We start from the raw sequence: 23,362 nt of genomic DNA on the forward strand, positions 1-23,362 counted from the left end.
GAATTTAACTTACCAGTCAGACTTATCTAAAAAACAGACTTCTGCACAAAGATCAATGTGAGAGATAAGTAACTTGTATGGCTTAAATATCATACCCTTTATGTTTTGGGAAATATTTCTTAGCGAACAAAAATGTGTATGTCAAATGCTCTGTATACATTTCATTTTTTTTTTTTTTTTTTTTTTTTAGCAAAAATATAATCCTGGCATCCTTACATTTTAATGTTTTTGTAGCTGGTAACTTTCCATGCTGAAAGTAACCACTTCAATATGCCAAGATCAAAAATTACTTCCTTTGAATTTTTTTCACTGTCATTGTTTGATTAAATTAAAATGCATTCAAAGGTAACTTCACAAAATGTTCACATTAGCATTATTAGAGGTATGATGCAGAAAAGCAAGCTTATATAGCACGTCAGTCAAAAAAAAAATCCCATTCACTCCAATTGATTGTCGAGTTCTGCCTTGAACTTATTTTAGTTGTTGACATCCACTACAACAGATGGAAGTTTGTTCCAACTATCAAGCACCTGCTGCCTAAAAGCAAATTAATGTACATCTATTTTACAAGTGTCTTTCCTCAATTTGAATTTATGCCCTCTCAGGTGAGTAATCTCAGCAAAAGGAAGAATCCCCTAAGCATTGAGCTAGCTCAAGCTATTCAAGACCTTATACGCATCAGCTGACTCACCTCACAGGTGCCTAGAGTACTGTGTACAGGCCACCAGACCTGTAAGCAGTACTCTAGGTGGGGCTTCACCATTGCCTTGTACAATGGGATAATTACCTCCCTGTCCCTGCTAGCAAAATTCCTATATATCATTGACAAGACTACATGACCTGCCCTGGCATCCCGTCTGCACTGCTCAGCAAACTTTATATTTCACTGCACAACTATCCCCACGTCTTTTTCACTTTCCATTTCCATGAGTGTAGTACCACACAGCTGGTACGTTTCTCTTGGGTTAATGCTACCCATATGCAGTACTTTGCATTTGTCAATGTTAAACTTCAGTTGACACTTCTCAGCCCATTTGCCCAACTTATCTAGATCCAGTTGGAGTAGCATACTGTCTTTACTGTCATTAACAACCCTGCCAACCTTTGTATCATCAGCAAACTTCGACATTCAGCCCTGATATACCTTCATCAATACACAAAACAACAATGGGCCTGGCACCAAACCCTGGGGAACTTCATTAATAACATTTGTCCGTGAAGAGCAGTGTCCATTGATTACCACTCTGTCGTCTCCCACTCAACCATCCCTTTATCCATTGTAGCAACTTACTCTTAATGCCATACCTCTCTAATTTGTACAGCAGTCTTCCATGTGCAATAGTATCAAAAGCTTTCCTGAAATCCAAGTATATGATATCAAAATTATTTTTGGCATTCAGTTCCTTTGTGAACACATCATAGTATCCAAGCAAATTGGTCAGACAAGACATCCCTTTAACAAATCCATACTGTGTCTTAACTATTACTGCAGTCTTGTCTAGATCCTGCAATGCCTCTTTAACCAGTGACTCCATTATTTTCCCAGAACACAAGTTAAACTAACAGGTCTATAGTTACTTGTCACTTTTTGAACCCCCCCTTTGTGAATTGGTGACACATTTGAACACCTCCAGGCCATGGGGACCTCCCTTGAGTCCAAGGAAACCCTCATGTACTCAAGATGTGGTTTGACCATTGACTTATACAAGGGAACAAACATCTTATCCCTGCTAGTAAAATTGCATGTGCCACAGTATCAAAAGCTTTCTAAAATTCAAGTGTATGATATCAGAATTATTTTTTACATTCAGTTCCTTTGTGACCACACCATAGTATCCAATCAAATTAGTCGACAAGGCTGCAGTCATGTCTAGTTGATCCTGCATTGCTTCGTTAACCAGTGCTTCCATTAATTTTCCTGGAACAGAAGTTAACTAACAGGTCTGTAATTACTCTTGTCACCCTTTGATCCCCCTTTATGAATTGGGAACACATTCGCACATCTCCAGTCCATGGGGACCTCCCCAAAGCCCAAGGAAGCTTCCATAATTATGGCTAAGGATTTGCTGCTTCCTTTAATATAACCGGCTAGATCCCACCCACTCCAAGTGCCCCTTTCTTAAGCTCAAATTCAATAATTTCTCCTAGACTTTGCTCTCAGTTATTACAAAATCATTTAACTCCATGCCAGAGTTTGATAAAACTTCTGGCATTCACCTCGCTGAATAACTCCTCATGTGTGAACGTAGATGCAAAATACTCATTCATTTTGTCAGCTACCTCAGCAAGTCCATCAACAACAGTTCAACCATCGATGTCAAGTAGACCAATGTGATACAACCCCTCTTTACTGTTTTTCTTTGCCTCGTTTGCCAAAGATTTCTTATAATCTGACTTTGCTTGCTGACATCCTTTGTGACTTGATTATAGACTATCTTATATCTGCCATAGGCATCTGTATCTGTCTTTTGATAATTTATATGCATCCCATGCATTTTTTTTCTTCACCACGAGTCTCACTAGGTGAACTGACATCCATTTAGGCCTCAACCTTGAATAGTATTTCTTAATTGGAATGATACGCCTAGTAGCTTCCAAGATTAATTCTTTGAATGACTCCCATTTAGAATTTGCTGTATAGAATTTAAAAAAAATCTGAGACCACTGTAGTCACCTTTACGAAAACAAAACCTCTTCCCTTTACCCCTGATGGTAGTTACATCCTCCACATCAGTACACTGTGATCATTGCCATCTAGCAGTTCCATTATCTGCAGATTCTTAATGCTTGAAGAATCACTGCTGATAATCAGATCAAGAGTATTACTCCCTCTCACTGTCTCTCGAACATGCTGCTGTTGAAAACAATTATCCAATAAATTCACAAAAGTCTTGCTAGTGTGAGTGACCAACTCACAAGGTCCAGTCTGTATTTGGGGAAGTTAAAATCCCCCGTTATAAGACAATCTGATATTTCTGGCCCACTATTTCTCTATACAGTTGTTCGTTGTGCTCAGAGTCATTAGGCCAATAATACACTCCTACCTTCAACTTGGTTTTCCCAGTGCTTATGTCACACCAAACTGACAACACTGCACTGTCCAGCCATGTCAACACGATGCACTTCTGTAGATTTTGTGTGTTTCTTAACTAACAGCATCACTTCTCCCTGTCCATCCTTTCTGTACAAATTGAATTTCCCAAATTCCAATTCTGCATTCCTTATCTCTGTGTGACACCATGCATGTGATATATCCCAGCAATATCAGCCTGTGATGTCTTCACTAGAATCTCAAATTCATCAAATTTATTTACTATATTCCTAGTATTGGTGTACATGCAAGTATACATGCACCTGTTCTTACTCTTAGTTACTCTTACAAAACCCATGTATTTACTTGTTCCATGATGACTCTCAGCAGCCCTTGAAATCCCCAGTACCTCGCTTTCCAGGCTGCTGCTCATTCCAATAGAAGCAGGGCAAGAATCATTTTCACCTCTGCCTGAGGCTACCATTAATCTATTAGACTGTGAATCCCCCACTACCCAATCTAGCCTGCTGGACACTATCCAAAGAAACATACTTCTAACTATAACTAGGGCGTGCAAAACGGTGAGCACTCACGCTCTGCAGGTCCTGGCAGGAGCTCTTCCGCTGGACCTCAAGGTGACTAGATGTGGACTCATGTATTTACTGTCCAAGGATATACCTGCCTCCATCTATGACTTTACCTTGGACCCAACCAACATCCGGATGGTAGAGAAACAACGAATAGTGGCTCACATGTTGAAGATTTGGCAGCACAGATGGGAGATGTCGCCAAAGGGTCAAGTTACAAGATGCTTCATACCGATAGTCGCAAAAATGTACCCAAAAGCCCCCTAGTGGTTCTATCCTGGGCTAAATACAACCTTCCTCCTGACGGGCCACGGCCCATTTAAAGCAAAACTGAACGCACTCGGAATAATAGAAGAGTCCACATGCACCTGTGGAGAACCTGAAACCTGGCAGCATATTATGCAAGACTGTGAATGCTACGAAGAACACAGAAGTAGACTTATAACTGAGATTCAATACTTGCCGAAAAATCAAGAGTACCATCTACTGGATTCAGAAGATGAATACAAAGCCCTCAGTCGATTTGCACTTGACGTGTTCAATAGACGACGAACAGAAATAGCCATCCACAACGAATAGATTACCACAAATAACAAATAAAGGCAAACTGATAAAACATCAACACAGAGGAAAGGATAGCAAAATACTAAGGACAATAAATGAAACAGTATCGAACTAGGAACCAGTGGGAGTGGCTCCAGCCAGGATGTCGTCGCACCCAACAAGAACCCACACACCTAGAAAAGGACCAAGCCCCACCAACGAGTCATCATCAGACTGCACTTGCTGGAGGGCACTGCAAATTGCCGCTATGGCGAACTGGGCAGGGCTCCCTTGCCCAGCCCTTTTCTCCCTATCCCTGGTGGGGTGAGGGGAAGTACTTTCTGCCCCCTCCCCACCCCACCCCCCTCATTTCCCTCTGGTGGGGCAAGGGCATGCCCCACTGATATACCTGGGGTCGCCTTCCCTATTGACCCCATACTTCTGTCTTTTCCCCCAGCCTTCCATCTCTCCCCTACTCTACCTATATCGCCAGCGAAAAGCGAATGCCCCACACAACATAAAAATTTTAAATGCCAAACTCGACACACTTGCAACCTCTTTCGGCCTAATTAAATTCAAGCGTTTATCCTCCCCCCCCTTTTTTATATAGGTCCTAGCCACTGAAATCTCAGGAAATTGGGTGGCAGGATCAGACTGCACTTGCTGGAGGGCACTGCAAATTGCCGCTATGGCGAACTGGGCAGGGCTCCCTTGCCCAGCCCTTTTCTCCCTATCCCTGGTGGAGTGAGGGGAAGTACTTTCTGCCCCCTCCCCACCCCACCCCCCTCATTTCCCTCTGGTGGGGCAAGGGCATACCCCACTGATATACCTGGGGTCGCCTTCCCTATTGACCCCATACTTTGTCTTTTCCCCCAGCCTTCCATCTCTCCCCTACTCTACCTATATCGCCAGCGAAAAGCGAATGCCCCACACAACGTAAAAATTTTAAATGCCAAACTCGACACACTTGCAACCTCTTTCGGCCTAATTAAATTCAAGCGTTTATCCTCCCCCCCCCCTTTTTATATAGGTCCTAGCCACTGAAATCTCAGGAAATTGGGTGGCAGGATCAGACTGCACTTGCTGGAGGGCACTGCAAATTGCCGCTATGGCGAACTGGGCAGGGCTCCCTTGCCCAGCCCTTTTCTCCCTATCCTTGGTGGGGTGAGGGGAAGTACTTTCTGCCCCCTCCCCACCCCCCTCATTTCCCTCTGGTGGGGCAAGGGCATGCCCCACTGATATACCTGGGGTCGCCTTCCCTATTGACCCCATACTTCTGTCTTTTCCCCCAGCCTTCCATCTCTCCCCTACTCTACCTATATCGCCAGCGAAAAGCGAATGCCCCACACAACGTAAAAATTTTAAATGCCAAACTCGACACACTTGCAACCTCTTTCGGCCTAATTAAATTCAAGCGTTTATCCTCCCGCCCCATTTTTTATATAGGTCCTAGCCACTGAAATCTCAGGAAATTGGGTGGCAGGACCTGAAGTACTTAACTAAAAATACTGGTGTACCTGGTCTGCCTCCACGGGGCTAAGTGTGGGCAACGTTGGGCCTCAGTAGGGGTCCAGCGGCTAAATGGCCAGATGAACAACGGTACAGAACACAACACATGAACAATTCCCACACACTTAAATCTCTGGCCTTCCCAGTGAACTGGTACACCCACAATGAAAGCAACGCGGAGATGGGGGAAACCCCTGGTGCCGTTCGACACTAAATGCACTTTACACTTTTACGCAATCTAGCAGTTTTCCCAACCCACTGTCTTCAGTATGTAAGTTGATGGTGCCAAGTGAGCTGGATGTTAATCATGTGTTTGCCTACACTAATATTTAAGGAATGATGAATTTTGCCAACTTTGAATGGATCTCCTTCACAGTAATTTCTTTGGTACTGGATGCACTTTTTTTTTTTTTTTTTTTCTTCAATGAAATCCCAAAACACGAGAGGTATTAGAACCTATGGTACTTAGTACCGTGCTTTACCGTGCTTGGGTTGGAGGTTCAGAAGGTGAAAGAAGATATTTGTTGACATTAGACTTGAACTTCTGTAGACTAATTTTCAGGAAATACATATGAAGGAAGATTGTTCCAGAAAACAGCAGGTGAATGAATAAACAAGGAAGATGAAAAGTTGGTTCTGTGAGTTGGAAGTTGGACAGTAAATGGATATTGGCTGGTGGCAGCACGTTTTCTGACTGTTCTAAAAGAGAGAGCGAGAATAATAGAAGCCAATTCAGAAGAACAGTGCCCATGGAAGTATCTATAGAAAAAGCATGCAGCAGAAACAGTACGTCTATGAGGCAGTGAGTGGAGAGACTCTGTTAGAGAGGAGTCATTAATTAACGTAACTGCCCTCTTCTGAATGGAATCCAGAAGCTTGAGAGAGGTTTGGGGGACAATATTCCATGGCAGATGTGGGAACAATATTCCATGGTAGGACGGATTTGCGATTTGTACAGAGTAAACAGCTGTTTGGAAGAAAACTAATACCGAGAGCAAAAACCATGTTTTTTAGATGCAGAGGAAGCAATATTTGTAATGTGCTTGTGCCAAGAGAGATCAGAAGTCAGGGTAATCCCCAAAAGAGATATATCAACTTTGCTAGAAATCGGAGTGTCATCAAAGGCAAGCATAGGAGCAGAAGAATCCTTTTTTGTGAGATATAAGACAAGACTGAGATTTAGAAGGATTGAAATCAACTTGGTTGTCTTTGGCCCACTGGAGAATTACCTGGAGATCAGCATTTAAGGAACTGGTAGCAGACATTTGAGAAGTTGAAGTTGATTGAGCAGGGCAAGGTTTCTCAAAATGGAAAGTGGAATGCAATGTGCTATCATCAGCAAAACTATGGATAGGATTTCCGATCAATGGAAGGTCATTAATATACAAGAGGAAAAGAGTGGGGAAAAAGAACTGAACCTTGGGGAACACGAGGATTAGTGGAGAAGTTAGAAGACAGAGAGCCATCTACCATCACCCTCAGTGAATGATCAGAGAGAAAACTGGATAACCAATTACAAAAAACAATTGGCAAACCATAAGATGGAAGCTTGTTTAGAAGACCTTTATGCCAAACACAATCAAAAGCCTTTGAGATGTTAAGAGCAACTGCTTGTGTTTCACCAAACTTTTTCATTGAATTTGTCCATAAACAGGTAACATAAGCCAGAATATCACCAGTGGATCGACACCGACAGAAGCCATATTGGCGATCGTTGATCAGACGGAAGATTTCTAGGTAATTTAAGAGTTGGCGGTTAATTGATTTCTCCATTACTTTAGAAAGCATAGAAGCAATTGCAATGGGATGATAATTGTATGTGAGGGATTTGTCACCCTTTTTAGGAACTTGCTGGATATGAGCAAATTTCCAAGAAGAAGGAAAAACACCTTTGGAATAAGAAAGTGAAAAAAAGGTGGCAAAGAACAGAAATAAGTTCAGGAGCACAGGTTTTGAGAACAAGTGGAGAAATACTCTATAAGAATCTGGAGCTTTCTTAGCATCAAGATTTGTTAAAATCCTTCTGACATCATTTTGACAGAAGACCACAGGAGGCATTGAATGGAGCGTTCTAGGAATGGTGGTGGGTGTTTTACCAAGATCATTAATACACGAGTTGGAATAGAAATGGGATGCTAGCAGGTCAGCTTTATCCTTGGTTGAAGTGACAACAGAACCATCTGGTTTTGACATGGTGGGAGCAGAGATTGGCAAAAGTTTCAGCAAACAGCTCTGGCAAGAGACCAGAATGCTCGGCTACCATTAGTGCAAGAAGCAAGTTTTCTACTCTTAGCCTGTTCAAAATCTAGTTGGGACTGATTAATAACTGCATTACAATTGTTGCGAGCTTTGGGGTAGGCAGAAAATGAAACTGAAGTATTGGAAACAAGCCAATTACGATATGCAATATTCTGCTCTTGAACAGCCTTAGCACATTTATTGGAAACCCAAGGTTTAGATAAAGGATGAGATTTTAAAGTGGAGTGTGGAATAAAGGATTCGATTCCTACAAGAATAATTTCACTGACACAATCTGAGCAAACGTTGACATCAGAAGTTTTGAAACAGTAATCCAACAAGGAAAAGAAGAAAAGAGATCTCGCAGGTCTACCCATTTTGCATTCTTGTAATGCCAAACAACATGAGGTTGGGAATAGCCATGAGATAAAAGCTCCATTGGAGAAGAGACAATCACAAGTTGTGATCTGAGGTGCCTAAAGGACCACTCATTTCGACCATGTAATTAGAAGGGTTGTTTGTGAGAAAAAGATCAAGTGTGTATGGTTAGGTTTCTCCGGTATTCTTGTAGGTAAATGAACAATCTATGGAAGGTCATTAGTAATTGCAAAAGCTTCAGCATATCGACCAGCTGAGTAGAAAATGGAAGCCAGCTGGAGTTGTGAACATTAAAATCATCAAGGAAAATTACCTCACTGTTAGGAAAGTTGGACTGGAGAAAGTCAAGTTGCAAAGAGAGGAAGACAAAGAGCTCCAAGTGATTAGTGGAGTTCAGAGAACAGTAGAGACAACAGATGAATTCGAAACAATGAGGTAGAGAGATTTTAAGCCGGAGGAGATTCCAAATTACCAAGTCCCTGACAGGGAATATCGAAATGAACATATGCACCAGTACCACATTGGAGGCAAAAGGAATCATACAGCGAATAATTTGGGCAACTGAGATGAGCAGTAGTTGAATCAACCAATAACTGAGATTCTGTCAGAAAATGTACGTGGGGCGTGGCAGACTGCAAGTGGAAATGGACATTGTTGAGATTAGAATTGAGACCATGTATATTTTTTGAAATGAACTAGAAATGTTTGGGAGGTTTAAATCTTTTTGCAGATAAGCTTACTCTATTAGTTTGACAATTCATGGTGTATTCAATAGTAAGAAAAAGTGTGGGGGGCACATGCTGTATGAAGTAATGAAATTTTTGAATATGGCGTACACATGGTAAGAATATACCCAGATCCTTAACATATCGTGGCCGCGACAATGCCCCCCGCATACGTGGACTCCCTCCAGTCACTATCTGGCAGAGCAGAGGTAGCACTGATATTATTCCTTCTTCAACTTCTGAAGGGATTCCTGATAGGCTTCTTTTGGAATTGTTAATAATTCATGTGTCACATTCTAAATAATTTCTTCAGTTGTTACAAATTTGTGACCTTTCAATGAAGATTAAAGCTTTTGGAGTAGGGAGAATCACAGGAAGCTAATTCTCATGACTGATATATCTATTCTCAGTACTGCAAAGCATACAGTGGGAGTCATATAACAAACATCTACTGCCAACCGTCAATTTTCTGAAATTCACTATGCTAGATACATTAGCATATTCATATGATGCAAGAAAGCAAGCTTATACAGAATCAGCTAAAATAAAAAAACCCTTCCCATTTCCCCCATCCATTTGCTCCAAAACTTTGTCCAGTTTTTTCTTGAATTTATTTAAGCTATCAACTTCCACAATGACCGATGATGGAAGTTTTTAACAGTTGTCAACCACATGCTGGCTAAAGGCAAATTTCTACACATCTATTCTACAACTACCTTTCCTCAATTTGAATTTATGCCCCCTCAGGTGTGGAATCTGAGAAAGGAAGAATGCCACCAGCATTGAGCTTGCCAAAACCATTCAAGGCCTTATATACCTCAATCAGATCACCTCGCAGGTGCCTAGTCTCCAGATGCTGCAATTTGCAGAACTTAAACATTTTTTGGTAAGAGCAACCTGTTGCTGTCCTCACCAATCTCGTTGCCCTTCTCTGCACTCATTCCAGTAGCTCTACATCCTTCCTAAAATGAGGCCTCCATACCTTTATGCAGTACTCAAGGTGTGGGCTGACAACTGCATTATACAAAGGGATAATCACCTCCATATGCCTGCTAGCAAAATGCCTGTATATCATTGACACGACCCGATGACCTGCTCTGACAGCCTGTCCACACTGCTCAGAAAACTTCATACCTGACTGCACAAATACACCCAGGCTCTTTTCATTCTTCACTACCCTCAGCGTAATACCACACAGTTAGTAGGTTACTCTCGGGTTACTCTACCCATATGCAGTACATATGCATTTTTCAATGTTAAACTTCAGTTTCAACTCTCGGCCCATCTGCCCAACCTGTCTAGATCCTGTTGCAGTGGTGTACTCTCATTACTATCATTAACAACCCTGTGAACTATCATATCATCTGTGCAGACTTAATGTGTAAACTTGGACATTAAGCCTAGTATACCTTCATCAATATCTTTGATAAAGATATAAAACAACAATGAACTCAACACCAAATCCTGTGGGACTTCATTAATAACATTAGCCCACGAAGAGTAGTGTCCAATGATTACCACTCTGTCTTCTCCCACTCAACCATCCTTTTATTCATAGCAACAACTTTCCGTTAATGCCATACTACAATTTGTACAGCTGCCTTCTATGCGCAACAGTATGAAAAGCTTTCCTGAAATCCAAGTATATGATATTAAAATTATTTTTTGCATCCAGTTCCTTTGTGACCACATCATAGTATCCTATCAAATTAGTCAGACAGACTTCCCCTTAAAAAACCCATGATGTGTCTGAACTATAACTGCAGTCTTGTCTAGATGATCCTGCAATACCATCTTTAACCAGTGATTCCATAATTTTCTCCAGAACAGAAGTTAAAACTAACAGGTCTGTAATTACTTGTGTCACCTTTTGAACCCCCCATTGTGAATAAGGGATCCATTTGCACATCTCCAGTCTGTGAGGACCTCCCCTGAATCCAAAGATACTCTTATAATTATGGCTAAGGGTTTACTTACTTCTTTTGCTGCCTCCTTTATTATAACAGGATAGATCCCATCCACCCTAGGCCACACCTAAGGTGGATGCGATCTATCCTGTTTTTCTTATGTTTAACTTCAACAATTTCTCCTCCACTTTGCTCTCAGTTATTACAAAATCCTTTAGCTCCCTGTTAGAGTTTGGTAAACTTTTGGCATTCCCCTCCCTAAATAACTCATGTGTGAATACAGATGTATTCACACATGAGTTTTTCAGTTATTCACTCATTCAGTTTGTCAGCTACCTGAGCAGAATCATCAACAGTTTAACATTCGATATCAAGTGAACCAATCTAATTCATCCCGTTCCTTCTAGAGTTTATATAAGTAAAGAAGTCTTTTCTTTGTGCTGTTTTTCTTTGTATCTTTTGCCAGAGCTTTCTCATAATCTGCCTTTGCTTCCCTAACCACCTTTGTGACTTGATTACAGACTATCTTATATCTACCATAAGCTTGTGTTACCTAATACTTTATATGCATCCTATACATTTTTCTCTTCTGCTGTTGTTGTTTTGTTGTTGTTGTTGTTTGGTTTTTTTAGGAGCATTAGCAACTAAGGCCATATTGCTCCGGAATATGCGGTGGTCATTCCTTGACCTTTCTGCATCCTCCATATTTGGTGGTGACGGGCTCGAACCCCGGTCTAATCAAGAAGCGTGTGGTACGCACTGCTGCTCCTTCCCACCTGGCTACGGAGGCGCCCTCTCTTCTGCCATGAGCTTCATTAGTTCGTGTGACATCCATTTAGGCCTAATCCCTGAATCAAGAATTAGTCATCAACCCAGAATTCCTTGGAAGAAGGAATTCCAGAGATTAAGCCAGCAACTTGTTTCAAGAAATTGCTGGCTTAAACTCTACCGCAGACAGCCAACTGAAAAACTGAAGGTGAAATAACTTGTGAAGAATGGAGAGTACTACTGGATTTTGGAAAGATCTTGCAAGAAGTAGAAAATCATACAAGCTTTTACGAAGTTAAAAGGAAGGAAACCCAATAATTTGCCAAAGGTAGATTGGAAGGGATTTTTTTGTTGCTAAATAAACACTGTAATTTATATACTTTGATAATTTCAAACACCAATTATCAAAATATTTAGAAAATTGTATATTAATGTAAAGTCTACAAACAGTACACAAGACAAACATGTTACCTTTTCCAGATTTTGCTATTCGGCACATGCTGCTATAAAATGTCACATTATAATGCATGGCAAGTTATTTATTTGTTGGAAGTTATGAACCCTACCCACACTGCTATGTTACATTCCTTCTCACTAGCATTATCTGAGTTCATGGTTGTCTGTGAGCGCTTGTCATGTACTTTGATTTTTCATATATTTTGTGTGTAAAAATTTATATATAGTTCCTATATATACATTCTTATAACTATCCTTACTGTAAACCATGAGAGTAAAAAAAGACAATAGTATCTCAATAAAACACTTGGAAATGGAAAGCATGAAATATTGAAATAAAAATGGAAGTTTAAGATTTTGGTCTAAGTGGTTTCCAACATGGATCTGGATATCGAAAGCTGTACATCCAAAAGAAACTGGATGCTCTGATAAGTGGTTTTATATATATATACACACAGTGGACCCCGTTTTATGACTGGGACACTGTAGGATCAAATCACTTTACAATGGACTCTCCATAATAAAATACTGTTTGCTATACAAAATGTAGTAAGGGCCACTCACTGTGCTCACATTTGCAAACTGAATTTTAATTCTATTAAATAGCGATTCTAATAAGTGAAAATAGGAGGAATATTATCCAGAGGCTATAAAAGTAAAGATATAAAGCACAAATTTACTGTTTATTACCTTACCAATTAAATGATACATGAAAATCGGAAGAATATTTTCCAAGGGTTACCAAAATAAAAATAAATTTACACTTACGTACATAGCTTAATTAATACTGTAATATATACATACTAACTAATTGATATTTCTGGTCATTGACATTTTTTTTTTTTTGGGTTGTAACATTTAAAACAGTAAAAAAAGATAAGCAATCAATAGAAAAGAAAATGGCATGCACAAATTTCAACTAACATTAGATGAGCAAGTGAGACATGGAGTAACAAATTTACAAAGCTTAAAAAATAGGAATAAAGAGATGATTCTGAAAATTTATTTATGTATTTTATATGATTGACGATTTCATGGAAGGGAAAACACACTTCACCATAATAACGTAATAACCCAAATAATTACAGATATCAGTATTATCACAAATGGAATAAGATCGAGTTGACTACCTGTTTATAACAGATTGCATTAACAGAAAAGTTCAATAAACCAGAAACTGCAAATTGTTTTCATTGTTTTATAGCAGTGACCTTCAGAAATGCCCTTTAGAAAAATATCACAGGCATTCAAAATTGATTCTTTTAACCAAACATATGATAACGATGAAAGCATAGTACATTTTAATGATAAGAATTGGTTTTTTGAAATTTGATTCTATAAAGTGGCTGACTATACTAAGCAGTACCTACTTATTCCGCTTTACGATGGGCTAACAACTGTCTCTGACCTGACCACATGGTCCTTCCTCTAAGCCAATAGCAGCATTTATAAAGGTGTTGGTTGTGTGTTTTGTTTTTGCATCCTTTAGTCAAAATGATTTTTTGTGTTGTGCTTATTTGACATAATTTACTGTACTGAATTTGTGTATGTACAACATTGTTTAAACTGATAATATGGCCCTAAAGAGCACAGTAAGAAGAAAATTTCAATTAAAATTAAATAACAAATAGTGAAAAAACATGGTGATAAAATTAGTTCATTGGTGAGTGAATATAGTTTTACCCAGTGAACCATTTTTACCATAGTGAAACAAAATGAAATCCTTAAAAAAATTAAAGTAAGTGATGAATCTAACATAGTCAAAAAAGGCAGAACTGATTGTAGAAATGGAAAGGCTTTTGTTGCTGTGGAGAAAAGAAAAACAAACTCTGCATGTTTGCAGACTAGATGTCTGCAAACATGCAGAGCAGATTTTTGATGACTAAAAAAGGCTAAAACACCTTCAACTAGTGATACGCGATGTGGGGACTTTAAAGCCAGCAAAGGTTGATTTGACCGTTTTAGGAAAAGGACCAATATTAGGTGTCATAAGGCATGGAGAGGCTTGCAGTGCTGATCAGGAAGCAGCTGAAAACTTTAAGGTGGAGTTTCAAGAGCTCGTTGAGAAGGAGGGTTATCTTCCTCAACAAGTCTTTAATACAGAAAAAACATGCATCTTTTGGAAAAGAATCCACAGGCGAATATACATCACAAAAGAAGACACCTTGTTGCCTGAGAATAAGCCTATGAAGGATTGGCTTACTCTGTTATTGGGTCCAATTCCTGTGGAGATTTTAAACTTAAGCTAATGTTGGTTTACCAATCAAACTACATGAGTGTTTTAAATGGCAAAAGGTCATCAAAGGTGGGTTTGGGTGTCTTCTGTAACAAGGTCTGGATGACAAGACACCTCTTCAATGAATGAGTATTTGAAATGATCTGTCCTTCAGTCAAAAGTTACTTAGAAAAGGAAGAACAAACCTCCTTTAAAGGCACTGTTACTTTTGGATAATGCTCCAGGCCATGATCCTGAACTTACCTGATCTCTGGATGAGCAATTTAGCTTTGTTAATATGACAAAAAACATCTGAACATCAATGATTTTTTTTTGTCATGCAGAAATAACAATCGTAAAACTGGTTTAGCAATTCTCACCACACAAATGGCAAAACTCACTCTTAATTTTCCTAGTTAGCCACATCTACAGATTTGTGGTGTAGGTAATACAGCACATATGTGGAGCCAATGTTTTGTCCTGATGACCAATCTTGCAACCAAAGTACAAAGAATATACACGTTTAATAATAATACTACAGAATTTCTTCCTCTGAATTTTTGTTCTAAGCTGTCCACACACATAGCAGAAACTGTCAGGGTAATTTAAACATTGTAACAATACAGTGTACAGCAAAACACAGAAGAAACAAACAGTATGCAAAAGATAAGCATATAAACTTTACACATAAATAAATAAATTTTCTGTTTATACTCCGGGACAACCATACAGTCAGAAGGGTCTTGTGTTCGTTCACAAGACTGAAAGAATACAAACAGTGCCATATTTAGCAGTCACGGGCTGTCACTCAAAGCACATGTAGCTATGCTTCTCAAGCCACAACTTTTTATTACTAAAAGAGATGGGGTCGGGGAAGGCATACAAACAAGGTTTAACATGTTAACTCTCCCCAATATTATTGCCATCTATGAGCATACGTAAACATTATTATTTGCAGGTAATAACAACAGATCAATGTCATATCTACTTACCTAAATTGTAGATAAGTATTATGGGTAAACACAAAAACATATAGGGAGAAATTGTGACAATGTGAAATTTTAAGAATTATTTTCAAAACCTATACATAAAATTTGACTGAAGATAGCTGATATATTACTGAAGATAAAAATTATGCTGGCTAGTGTACTTATTATGTTAGATTAGGTATACATCAAGATGAAGAATAGCAATTAGAGAAACAACTATAATTGTTATCTTGTCATTGACATCAAAGAGGAGCACAGAAACATGCAAAAAAAGGAATAAATGAAAATAAAGAAAACAAATGTTATTAGGGGGAAAAAAAAAAAAAAATTTATTACACTCATTTCTTATATATAAATTAATTAGTCTATTTATACCATTCAAATCTAGGCTCTTTAAATGCTGCTTTTGTTCCATTGCTTTGGCAATAGCAATTCCTCCATCTTTACCTATTTCATTATACCCCAAGTGTAGTTTCTAAATGAAAATAGAAAATAGAGATGGCATTTTACCTTGAACCAAATCTTGTATAAAAAAGTTCACACATTCTGCAATAAGTAAAAAGCTTTAACAAATAAACTGATAAAAAGACAGAGGGATATTTTATCTGCACTTACATAATATGGGAATATATGATACTGTTTGACTGATTTATCTGGACAATTCCAACATTCACAAAGGGATGGTCATGTATCTTTTGTTGATTTTGAACATAAAACTCAGATTATATTTCCTACAAATATATATAAAACTTCAAGAATTTACAACATGTTACCCAACGTTTAAGTTTTAAATATATGTTAGTAACTATTTGTTGTATGTAATGCTACAAAACATATAGCACATTTTGATAATTTTGTGTTCTGCGTAAGATCTTTCATTGTTTAGAAACATTTTAATATTATTTTAAATAAAATTTTAATCTTATCAAAATGTTACATGAATTGTTATTATTTCTTCAAATTTGCCGTAGCAGATGCAAAAACAACCAAATTTGAAAATCATTTATACACTTAATGTTGCATACAAAACTTTGAAAATGTTTATTCAAAGTTCAATAACAGCAATAGTTCTTACAGAGTAGAGTACCAGCATATTAACTAATACTAATAATGCACTATAATATAATATAAAAATATATTTATAATATATACAAGGGTGGTTCAAGTTTGACCTATTTCAGGTGACATTTGTTTCTGTGAGACAGCAATGTCAAGATACAATGTTTGCAATAGAAGAAAAAAAAACAGTCTTTGAATAGATGGTGGTGTGGAAATAATACAGCTCTCACTTCCTGACTCATAGCCACATCCACCATTCATGAATTAGAAGTAGCACAATTCCACAGCCTATCATTCCAGGTGCAGAACAGAACAGAATAGTGCTGGGCAGTACTACAAAATTACTAGTAAAGAGAACGTGAAACTGACAAATTCTATTCAAGTTATGCCCATGACATGGGAAAGAAACCCCATCAAATGCAAGTGTAAGTGTGTGTGTGTGACTGATGCCATGCCACAAGTTTTCTAAGGGATGTAAAGAAGTTACTAACCCACTGCATGCTCATGTGCAGCCTAAAGCAGTCAATTGCAAACATCTGTTACATCAAGGAGCTTATTTTTGAAAACAAATGATGTACAGTGCATGAATACAACAAAAGCATTATAGCAACTTGCTTTTTAATGTCATTAGTATTACTAGTAGCAAATGATGCAGGAAAGCAAGCTTACACAGCATCAGCAAAAAAAAAAAAAAAAAAAACCATTTCACCTATTCACCTCCAATAGTTTGTTCAGTTTATTGAATTCATTTAAGCCATCAAACTTCCACAACAACAGATGGAAGTTTGTTTGGGCAATCAACTACCTGCTAACTAAAGACAAACCTCTGCACATCTATTCTGCAATCGTCTTTCCTCAATTTCAATTTCTACCCCAGTCTGAACAAGAGGAAGAATCCTTTCACCATTGTCTTGCTCGATCAGATCATCTTGCAGGTACCTACTTTCCAGACACTGCAATTTGCAGAACTGAAACCTTTCTTGGAAAGGGCATCCCTTTGTTCCCCTCACCAATCTTGTTGCCCTTCTCTGTACTTGTTCCAGCAGCTCTACATCCTTCCTTAAAATGAATCCTCCAGCGATGTATGCAGTATTCAAGATGCAATATAAACATTGCCTTGTACAATGGAATAACCACCTCCTTATCCTTGTTAGCAAATTTCCTGTATAACAATGACAAAACCCATGAGCTGTCTGGCAACCTGTCTGCACTGCTCAAAGAACTTCATAACTGACTGCACAATTATCCCCAGGTCTTTTTCATTTTTCACCAAGCTGAGTGTAGAACCACACAGTTGGTATGTTACTCTTGGCTTACTGCTACCCATATGCAGTCTTTTGCATTTGTCAATGTTAAACTTCAATTGCCATTTCTCAGACCATCTGCCTAACTTTTTTAGATCCTGCTGCAGTAGCATACAATCATTTCCATCATTAATCACCCTGTCAATCTTTGTATCATCTGCAAACTTGGACACTAAGCAGGATATAACTTCATCAATATCACTGAAAAATAAAAAATACAACAATGAGCCCACACAAAACCAAGGTGAACTCCAGTAATAACATTAGTCCACAAAGAACAGTGTCCACTGATTACCACTCTTTGCCTTCTCCCACTCAACCATCCCTTCCTTCATTCATAGCAGCAACTTGCCTTTAATGCCATCCAATTTGTACAGTAGTCTTATGTGCAACAATATCAAAAACTTCTGTGAAATCCAAGTATATGATATCAAAATTATTTTTTGCATCCAGTTCCCTTGTGATTACATTGTATTATCCAATCAAGTTGGCCCAAAAAGATTCCCCCCATTAGCAAACCCATGCTGTGTCTGAAGTATAATTGCAGCCTTATTTTTACTTCTTTTACCAGTGACTCCATTATTTTCCCTGGAACAGAAGTTAAACTAAAAGGCCTGCAATTACTCGTGTCGCTCTGTGTGATTTGGAGATACATCTGCGCAACTACAGTCCACAGGGACCTCCCCTGAATCCAAAGATACTCTCATAATTATTAAGGGTTTGCTTACCTCCTTTGCTGCCTCCCTTAATATAATTGGATAGATTCCATCCACCACAGATGCCTTTCTTATATTTAAGTTCAATAATTTCTCTTCCACTTTGCTCTCATTTATTACAAAATCATTTAGCTCTCCATTAGAGTTTGATAAACTTCTGGCATCCCCTTCACTACAGAATTCCTTGTGTGATTGTAGATGCAAAATACTCATTCGGTTTGTCAGCAACCTGAGCAGGATCATCAACAGTCGAACCATCGATATCAGGTGGACCAATTTGATTCATCCTTTTCCTTCTACTGTTTACATAAGTAAAGAAGGCTTTGCTGTTTCTCTCTGAATCCTTCACTAAAGGTTCTCATAATTTGCCTTCACTTGCCTAACCTCCTTTGTCACTTGATTACAAACTGGTTTATATTTACCATAGGCTTCTGTGTTGCCTGATAATTTATAGGCATCCCATGCATTATGTGAAATGTGTTTCACATAATGCATGGGAGTATTATCGCAAATGTACAGTAATTAGATCGACTTTTACTACCCCCCAACAAACAGGAAACTGCAAATTGTTTTTATTTTATGGTAGTGACCTCCAGAAATGTGCTAAGCATGTAATATGTGAGAATAGTGTTTCTGCCTTTACTGCATTGTTTATTCAGTTGCTACTTGTTCGCTGTGCGTTTATGTATATCAAGCTTGCCTCCTCATTTTTGTTCTCTATTCTCAAAAAAATGAGTAAAATACTTGAAAAAAAGTGTGAAAAGAAAGCGTTCTGGTGAAAATACTTCAGAGAGAAAAAGAAAAGCAATATTGATAGAAGAAAAATATGAAATTGAAACGCTTTGAGCAGAATGAAAGAACACGCAATATTGTACGTGCTACAGGTCTAAATGAGGGAACGCTGAGAATAATTAGAAAGAATGCAGAAAAAATAAAAGCAACTTTCATAGCAGGAACAACACAAACTGTAACAAAATCAATTAGATCGAGATACAAAGAATTGGAAGAGATGGAATGTATTTTATCTGTTTGGATAGATCAAACAAAGAAGAGATCAGGAACAAGTTTGCTTATGATAAAAGCAAAGGCATTGGTAATATTTGAAGACCTCAGAAATAAAGCTGAAAACCCTCAAGAAGGCCTCCCTTTACTGCCAGTAGTGGCTGGTTCAATAATTTCAGGAAACGTCGTGCTTTCCATAATGTGAAATTATCAGATGAAGCTGCCAGTGCAGATGAAGTAGCAGCAAAGGCATTTCCCACAATACTGAAAAAACTAATTGAGGAAAAGGGCTATACACTGGACCAAATTTTTAACTTTGATGAAACCGGACTGTATTGGGAAAAAATGCCATCACGAACATATATCTCAAGAGAGGAAGCACGAGCTCAAGGCTTCAAGGCTGCTAAGGAGAGATTGACTGTTATGCTAGGAGCAAATGGCTACTTGAAACTGAAGCCTGTTGTTGTTTATCATGCAGCCAATCCACGAGCATTAAAGGGATCATAAGGACTTCCCTTGGTGTTTACTTTAGGAACAGCAGAAGAGGGTGGATGACAGGGCAGATCTTCACTGACCTTCTACTAGAAGTGTTTGAGGATGTGTTTCGAAACTACTGCAAAAAGAAAAATTTGGATTTTAAGATTTTAATTATTTTGGACAATGCACCAAGTCACCCTCCAACCCTTGCTGAACTGTCACCAAACATCGAAATTCCGTTTTTACCACATAACACAACATCTCTTATCCAGCCACTTGAACAAGGAGTAATTGCTGCTTTTAAGCACTATTACACAAGACGCACATTTAAGATGCTGATATCAGAAACAGAAGGCGAAAATGCACCAACAGTTAAAGACTCCTGGAAGCGATTCAACATAAAGAATGCAATTTACATAATTGTGGAGGCTTGGAATGAAGTGACAAAAGAATGCTTACATGATGTTTGGTGGCCTCTTTTACCAAATTTTATTAATGATTTTAAAGGCTTTGGTCTTGTAAACGAGCTTCCTAAATTAAAAGCACATTGTGTTTCCCTCGCAAAGCAGGTTGGCTTTGAGGAACTGGAGGAAGAAGATTTAAAAGAGTTGCTTCAGTCTCGTGAAGAAGAACTTTCAACTGAAGAACTGCAACACTTGTTACTGGAGGACAGGTGGAAGATGAGGAAGACGCGAAGTTGAATGCCTGAACGCTACCATAAAACAGCTTTCTACTTCAGAGTTATCTTCAGTTTTAAATTCATTTGAGAAAGTATGCAATGGCTAGAAGATGATGATTATAATGCAGAAAGAAGCAGAAGAGCACTTCATACTATTCGATCTGCTTCGGAGCCATATAAGCAGCTGCTTTGTGAAAGAAGGAAGAGCATCAAACAACAGAAACTAAATGTCTTTTTTATGAAAACACTCAAGAAAGAGACTAAAAATGAACCACAGCCCTGTAGTTCTGGATCAACCAGAACTACAGGGCTGTGGCTGCTTCAACCCTTTCTCAAGTCCTTTCCCTCAAACTGTCTTCATTTATTTTTAAGGTGAGAATCTAAATTTAAATGATTAAACTATTAATTTTACATTTTTTAACTGTGTAAGTGTTTTATTACAATTATTTATTGTGTTTGGTAATGTTCTGGTTACAAATGTGTATCCAATCTTAGGTGGTCGGCACTTAACCCTATTTTTCCCATAGGGCCTGTTGTTTATATTGCAAGATGTTGAGCAATACTACAGAAATCTCCTGGGAAAGTTAAGAGAGGCTAGCTGACATTGCACGAGGGTTTCTGGGTACACAACTATCAAGTTATACGAGGATTGACCGTATTCATATAGCAGTTTACAAGAAAAGAATTGGGAGATTGTCAAAGGGAATCATTCTGCTGCATCAAATTTCTGTTAAAAGAGAAAGTAAAACTAGCTAAAATCTTATACAGGTCACATATATGATATAAGGGGAAGAGAACTACTCAACAACATCAACAGGCTTGTGCTGGGAAATCATTCTCTTTGCAGTCCAGATCTGGTCATCCCCAGTAATTATCATTTGTTCAAGGCACTACAGAACCTGGGGAACAAAAAGACAAGAGATAGCTGATAAACTAGAGTATGATGTGCCGAATTTGCTATGCAGACATGCTCCACACAATTGTTAAAGCTTTGCAGAGAATGTTGATAATTTTTTTACTGAACTGTGACGATGGATGAATGCTTGATAATCACTATGAACCAGAAATAAAACAGATAAGTAAACAATAGATACAATCACCTTCACCAGCCCCTCAAAAAACAGAGCCAAGGTTCAATCATCTGCCAACAAGGGATTCTAAAGGTATCACATCCTTTAGAATCCTCTCAGAAGGCAACAGCATTGTTGAGCAGTACTACAAAAATCTCCTGGGAAAGTTAAGAGAGGCTAGCTGACAATGCTTCTACTCACAATTCTGCTCTCAGAATGAACTTTGCAATCAGGTCTGGTTTTAAAAATCTGCAGCACCCTTATTCTCCTAAACTCTCACCTTCAGACTTCTTCTTCTTCTGCTTCCCTAAAATGAAGAACCATTACAGGACCTCAGATTTCAAACTGAGGAGGAGGAGGAGGTAATTAATGAAGTGGAAAACCTGGTTTTTTGCTCAAAAGGAGGAGTTCTACTCAAGAGGCCTGAAAAAAAAAAAAAAGGTTATCTACAGATGGGGAAAATGTGTAGCTCTAGAAGGTAATTATGTACAGAAGGATGAAATTGCCAGGAAAGTTTCAAACTCCCATCTCAAATATTTTTAGGTGAGAGTAAATACTTATTGTTTGCCCCTTGTAATTAAAAGTGGAAGCCTGGTTTTTTGCTCAAAAGGAGTTCTACTCAAGAGGCCTGAAAGAAGTTATCTACAGATGGGGAAAATGTGTAGCTCTAGAAGGTAATTATGTACAGAAGGATGAAATTGCAAGGCAAGTTTCAAACTCCCATCTCAAATATCTTTAGGTGAGAGTAAATATTGTGAGAGTAAATACTTATTGTTTACCCCTTGTAATTTAACCTTTTCTTTTTTACTTTCTTATTCTTTACTTCATCTCTAGGTTTCTCCCAGAAATTGCTCTGTTATTTCTTCTTCCATTACCACATGATACCCAGCCTCATCTGGTCATGATTTTACGTCTCCTAAATTAATATCTTTTCATCACTGTTGTGCAAAACAGTGAACCCCCCATCTTTGATTCCAGCTAGGTCAATAAGAACATTATCATTTAATAACTTTTTTTCATGCATTTTACCAGTGCATTCTGCTTTACTTCATTCTAATTTTCAGCCTGGTTGTAAACAGCACTTTTTATGTTGCAATTTTTAATAATGACCAATGTTTTTTTATTTCCTCACCTAATGTGAGAAAAAAAAAAAATGCCTTACAGTTTTAATCTGTAATTATTTTTTCCTTTCGAATGATTTTACTTCTTTTACAAAGTGATTGCAAAACTATACTGAAAAACTTGGAAATGTATTAGTAAATTAAATTCCTATTTATGAAAACTATCTATTCTGCATAAATAACATACACATATAAAAAAAACAGAAGGTAGGTAATTTGAAGAATATATATAACCCAATTAGAGAGGTTTTGCTATAAATAAAATTTTTTCAATAAGTCTATTTTATTTTTAACATTATTATGTTAATGGAGGAAAGGTAGATCAAAATATTTCTTAATATTTTCCCACAAGCCACTAAAAAAAAAGTTGGATATCCCTGATTAATAACCATGGGGTGTGCTCAGAAATAAGCCAAAGTGCAAAGAGCTTTACAAAAGATAGTGTGAGTAAGAAAAGATAAAAGAACATTAGCTCACAGAAAAAAGAAGAAAAGGAATGAAACTTGGCCATGGTATCTTATCTCTTCAGGGGAGTAAAACACCACAAAGAAATAATCATAATTTCCAATATCCATAGTTTTAGTATCA

At 38.1% G+C, this 23,362-nt stretch overlaps 1 protein-coding gene across 4 annotated transcripts in view; it reads right to left on the reverse strand.

Moving 5' to 3' along the window:
• Positions 1-23,362, reverse strand: part of LOC150085522 (ran GTPase-activating protein 1-like) — a 384,391-nt gene that overhangs the window by 195,725 nt on the left and 165,304 nt on the right. For all 4 annotated transcript variants that reach the window (XM_090374091.1, XM_090374088.1, XM_090374089.1 and 1 more), the window contains exon 8: positions 15,722-15,821. In XM_090374091.1, coding sequence (XP_090230217.1) covers positions 15,722-15,821 — 100 coding nt within the window. The remainder of the gene's footprint in view (positions 1-15,721; positions 15,822-23,362) is intronic.

This window comes from Mastigoproctus giganteus, chromosome 5 (genome assembly GCF_048544385.1).
Source record: "Mastigoproctus giganteus isolate SK-2022 chromosome 5, ASM4854438v1, whole genome shotgun sequence".
In the NCBI taxonomy this organism is placed as follows: domain Eukaryota; kingdom Metazoa; phylum Arthropoda; class Arachnida; order Uropygi; family Thelyphonidae; genus Mastigoproctus; species Mastigoproctus giganteus.